Source organism: Alternaria atra (assembly GCF_907166805.1).
Source record: "Alternaria atra isolate CS162 genome assembly, contig: 24, whole genome shotgun sequence".
Classification (NCBI taxonomy): domain Eukaryota; kingdom Fungi; phylum Ascomycota; class Dothideomycetes; order Pleosporales; family Pleosporaceae; genus Alternaria; species Alternaria atra.
The window spans coordinates 401677-407566 of NW_025091322.1; the positions used below are offsets into that span (position 1 = coordinate 401677).

General features: G+C 49.9%; 1 protein-coding gene across 1 annotated transcript; it reads left to right on the forward strand.

Annotated features, from left to right (window-relative positions):
* Positions 1-334: 334 nt before the first annotated feature.
* ALTATR162_LOCUS5037 (uncharacterized protein) lies at positions 335-5290 on the forward strand (the record flags this gene model as incomplete). The annotated part of the gene is made up of 4 exons (XM_043312653.1): positions 335-676; positions 725-926; positions 976-3239; positions 3284-5290. The coding sequence occupies 4 exons, from the start codon at positions 335-337 to the stop codon at positions 5288-5290; spliced, it is 4815 nt and encodes a 1604-aa protein (XP_043168588.1).
* Between the last annotated feature and the right edge of the window lie 600 nt (positions 5291-5890).

A 5890-nucleotide genomic window follows, 5' to 3' on the forward strand; every position in this document is an offset into this window, starting at 1 on the left:
CTGACCGTATGTCTCTTGTTCCCACATTGGCAATGATTCGGCTCGCAAACCCTAACGCGGTTATCGAGGATGGCGCTGCGGCTCTTTCATGGCCATGGACTGGAGGTATACACCCCAGTCACACCCAAACTCAAAATTGTGTATCCACAGTGCAGGGAGGGACATTTCTGTTAACATCTGCATGATCTTCGTACGGCTGATGAATGAGCTGAAGACTTTGCATCTCTTTTCTCTATCACACATCGCGACACAAACACATCTGCAGAACGATTCTGGCCCTTTTGAACTTTGTTTCTCGAGCGGCTCATTCAGCATTTCCTCTCATTGACCCATCATGACGAAAATCCCCGCGCAAACAAGCAGCTCGACTGACCTCGGTCGGCTATGGGAGAAAGCATTGGAAGAGTATCGGAAGGAATGTGGAGAAAACCTCAAGGGCATGAAAGCGAGCAATATCAATGAAGTGATGAACAAGGTCAACGACGGCATGGAGAATTTCGGTACCTCTAGACACAGCGGCGGTAAGGGAGACAGGTTTCGACAAGCCATGGGTGATCATCTCGGTAGTATGCAGAAATGCATTAATGGTATGGCTGAGATTGGAGCTGCTGCTGGTGCGTTTCCACCCGCAATGCCAGTGGGTCTTATATTCACGGCTGCAAGTGGCTTAATATCGGTAAGTAGAAATCGATCAAGGGCCAACCCGAGTACTAAAGTTCAGCAGGCGTTTTCAGCTGTTAGGGCAGAGTATGATCGCATCGAAGAGTTTTTTGGGTACTCTTCGCGATTCTTTGAACGACTAGCGATCTGTGAAAGCCGGGCAGACTCCGATGCGGTCGCCATCGCTATTGTTCGAGTTTTTTCACAGCAACTGACCGTATGTGGAAGAGTGAGATACCTGATCCAAGGCAAAGGCAAGCGTATAAGTAAGATCGCATCCTTCCTGGTACCGCTATATTAGCTAACCGCCTATAGAACAGTTTTTCAAGGCTTTGTGGGAGGCAGAAGACGAGACGCTGACAACCGCGTATGCTGCAATGCATGCTTCAATTGAAGAGCTCGACCAGGCCATAGGGTTTGAAAGCTACAGTGCCATCAGAGATGTCAAGGATGACATGGCCATCAACAGATCCAAAATGGACGTCCTGGATGTCAAACTGAGTTCATTTCGTAAAGACCTTGGGCAAGACATTCAGCAGGTATATGCGGAAAGTCTGAAGCTAGAAGTCGTGATCAAAGACGGGTTCTACACTGTGAACACTAGACTGGACGAGAGCATTGCGTTGAACCACAAGATTGCTAAGAACCACGAGAAGTTGGTTGAAAGTCAGAACGCGATGGCCAAAATGCTCTCAGAGCTTTCCAGGCAAAGACATGGCCAAGGGAAACCACAGATGCAGGATCCAGATCCAAACAGCGATGCCAGTGGTGGCAATTTTCAAGCCTTGAGAGAGATCAAGAAATTCTTCACTCGAAATCAAACCACCTTCCCTCTTTGGATGGACGCCCATCGAGAGAACTTGGCCATACATGAAGACCTGTGCGGCTCGCGGGTTCAGAATACTGCCCAATGGGTTTACGAACATCAGAGCTTCAAGAATTGGGTGGATGGTAAGGATCCCATACTTTGGCTGAAAGGCACCGAGGGCGTTGGCAAGTCATTCCTCGCACAATCCATCGTCGAAAATCTGAGCGAACGTCAGGATGAGCACATCTGCGTGGCTTACTTCTATTTCAAAGAGGAGTACCCTTACATGCAGTCAAGGCAGAACGCATTCGCCTCGGCTACACTTCAAATTGCGGATACCCATACCAAATATGCCGAACAGGTAGCAGCTGACCTCCAGGAGAGCGCTGAAGACCTGAACGAAATCTCCACTTGGAAGCGATTCTTTCTGTCAAGATTCCCAGGCGGTGAAGAGGCTACGGACCGTCTATTCCTTGTCTTCGACGGTTTAGACGAAGCTTACTTGCAGCCTGTAGGGGCTCTGTCATGGTTTTTGAGGGATCTGAAGCGTAAGAATGCCAACATCTCAGTTCTGGCAACTAGCAGACCAGAAGAAACAGCCGTACTCGGCTTGCTCAACCCTTCCGTCATCGACATCAGAAAGGAGAACATCCGATTTGATATCCGGGAACTTGTGAAACGCCGCCTGCAGACCCTTCCACGCGTGCGCAAGTTCAGCCCAGCTATCAAAAAGACTATCATTCGCAAGGTAGTGCAGCAAGCTGACAGCATGCTTTACGTCGAGCACATGGTCAGAAGGTTCGCGTCAATTGGCCGCGGTCAAGCGGTCTTAGAAGAGTTGGAAAAGATGCCACGTAGTCTACATGATCTCTACAGGCTTCTCCTGGCGGAATGTCGCCGTGGTCGCTCGGATGCGCAATACCAAGCCATGAAGAGGCTGTTTGCGTGGCTGGCATTCTCGAAGCGCTCACTCAGTCTAGCTGAGGCGTCAAGTTTGGTCCAGCTGACATTATCCGACGACACATTTGACGTCGAAGAGGAGGTAGTTGGACGTTCATCCCGAATACTCGAACTCAACCAGCCCCGACAGACCTATGGGGACACCGTAGATGGCGACGAAGAGGATGCTGATATCGACAGCGTGGAGGACGACATCATTCCTGAGCTTCAATATCGGAAGCTGCCTCTCGCTTTCCAAGATCGGTCTCTACGGCAATTTTTCACGAGTGCGGGTGTCGAAGCTGATAGCGAGACCGAGTTTCGAACACCTGCTACCGCCGCGCATCTCACTATCCTCCAGATGTGCATGGAAATCATGATCAAGGCAGCTGAGAGCTCGGGGAATCAGCAAAGCTCTGAGCTTGCAATGTACGCGATACAGAATTGGTACGAACATCTGGAGGAGCTGGATGTGAAAAGCATGACAGATGACGCCATCCGGCAGGTAGTCACGTCATTGTACAGCATCACGCAGAACCAAAACAACTTGGCCAAGTTGTTCGAGAGATTGGCAAGGCCTACAGATATCTATCCGGAGCGGGCCGATGGCATCGCTATTCCCTGGATTGACATACTTCTCCCCTGGCTTGCCAAGGCCAAGCCACGTGTAGCGGAGTCTTTGCAAATTGAAGTTAGAGACTGGATACGCGAAGTCAAGTGCACCAATGTTCTGCTGCCCTTGGCCAGGGGGCATGTTCAGAACTGGTTAAATGCGACCGATCAAGTGTGGATCCTTGAGAAGTTTCGGTTTGCCAAAGCGGCTCTTCTTCTTGTAAGCCAACGTCCTCATCCAAAGATATCTCTAACAAGATACAGATGGATGACTTTGAACCTAACGACGCCGAGCCACTCCTGGATATCAGAGCCATCGAGGAGAAAAGAGATGTCCCCATTGCTTGCTACAAAGCATTCAGGGCTTTCGGAACGACACTGTCCGACTACGCCTACCGAGAGCCAAACAAAGTGCGCCAAAGGAGATGGATGGAGACGAGTATCGTGTACCTGGAGCAGAGTGTCACTCTCATGAAAGAAGACAATCTGGAAAAGGTGGCAGCACTTCGCATATTGGCATCAATGTATAGTTTGAATGATCAGATTGCTGACGCAATCAAGTCGTACGATCAGGCGTACGCAATGTTGCCCCCGCACGTAAAGGGACTATCTCGAGAGGGTCACGCAGATGTCGACGACGTGAGATTGGACATCTCCATCGCCAAGGCGGGCGCGTACGCGAAGAAAAGCGATACGGAAAATGCGGTGCGCATGTTCAATCAAGCCAGAGGTATATTGGGCGAACAGTCTGTGGTGGGCTCCGTTCTAGACGACATCACTCTCTTGTTCACCGAAGACAATGACAAAGATGGATCCAAGTTGATGAACGTACTTGCGGGTTGGACAGAGAGAGAACGAAACAGTTGGTTCTTCTATTGTTTTGAGACAAGCATGGGCCGGGGCGCACTGATGCGTATGTTGAGAGCCGCAAAACTGGCCAACAAAACCGATGCACTCCTCTCCTGGCTGTCAACCTTGGCCAACAAGATTCCGGCCAACAGCTATTACCTGTTCAACGTCAAAGCCGCGATTGCAATCATGTATCACCCGGTGCTAGGCGATATCGAGAAAGGCAGAAGCGTGCGCTTTGAGATGTTGGAGATGGAACCGAAGCATGACTCGTGGTACAAAGACAGCATGAAGGCAGCGCAATCGGCAATCCGCTCGAAGCTTGCAGACATCTCTTTCCACGAGTTCCAGTTGTCTATCGACCCTAAGAAGAAGGAACAGTTGATCGAGGACCTGAAGCTTTCTCGGAACGCAGACGACGAAAATAGCAAGCAAGACGACAAAGACAACACTTCGGGCACGCACATCACTATGCTTCGCACGAATATGCTTCGCATCATGGGTCCCGCGATCAAGTACCAAAAGTACATGAATGAGCTGTTCAACGAGTGCATGCGCGGCCTTGAGGATGACTCTGCCTGGAACGACTCACGCAACCTACGACTGCTAGCCAAGGTCCTCGCCTCACTGGACGGACTGGAGAGAGATGCGATGATCGCAAGCTCTGCGCAGTTTTCCGTCCTGGACCGTACCCTTTATGGGGAGGGCGCTAATTTCGATATCGCGGAGTCAGCTTCGGACTCGGAGAATATTGACTCAGACGCTAATGACGAGGCGACAACGAACAACGAGATTGTCGAAGCAAGCATCGAGCCTATACAGCTTGTCACGAACAGGTCGATTTCGACGTTGGTGCAAACGACGGAGTCTATTGTACCTACATCACAGGCTCTCATCGATACGACGCAATCCCTCGTACCCACGACACGTACTCTCATCAATACGGCGCCAGCTACTACGAACGACGACTCAGTCCAAGTCGTGAACTGTGTACCCTCCCTAGATGACAAGGCTCCCACCATCGCAACCATCACCAAAGCCGACGAAGATCTCAACGGCGTCAAGATCGGCTGCGACGGCGGCTGCGGCACATTCATCGACTCCTGGAGTCAACCATTCTTTTTCTGTTTGGTCTGTCCCAACTGTGATCTCTGTCAAGAGTGCCATAAGAAACGCTTGAAGCAAACGGCAGGCGAGATCCCAGAGCCGTGGCTTAGCTTCTGCGGCCCGAATCACCGCTACATCAAAGCTCCGATTAAGAGCTGGCAGGGCATCAAGAACGGGGTTATTCGGATTGATGGGGAGAAAGATCGCACGGTGAAGGAGTGGCTGGATGGGCTGAAGAAGGAGCGGTGGCAGAAGGCCTGGGATGCGTTTTGGACTACACAGGGTGGGTTGAAGAATATTGGGGATGAAGACTAAGAAAGAGGTCGATGCTTTTATATTTGGAGAGTAGTACACAATGTCCTTTCGTCGTTGTTGCGTTCCATTCTTTCGGAGACTGCAGATTCATACACATCTATACACAATAAGAAGGAGATGAAAACATTACTGTATTCTTTACCCATCGAGATGATGCTCGATAGCCTAGAGATAGATGCTACAATAGAAATAAGAAAAAGGACACGGGCATTGAAATCATACAGAATCCTGTGTAACAAGAAGAAGATACGATACATTCTACTACACCTCCTGTTTTCTCTTCCCGTAGTCTATACTGGCGTGACTATATAAGAGTTATCACCCTTTTCTCTGCCGAACGATGCGCCTCGAGGATTCAATGCATTGTTCGGCAACTATAAGGGCAGATCGGTCCCGCTCTTTTAAATGTTTCGCCGGTTTCATCGTATGGTTTCATGAACAGCGCCTCGACTTCGTTATCAAAGAATGTCTCACCGTATTCTCCTTCCTCAGAATCCTTAATAACTTCAGGAATACTAGAGGCTCTTTCGTGAAGGCACTGCTGAATTACCACTACATAACCGTACTCTGGCTCGGGGAACTCTCCGTCATCAATATCTT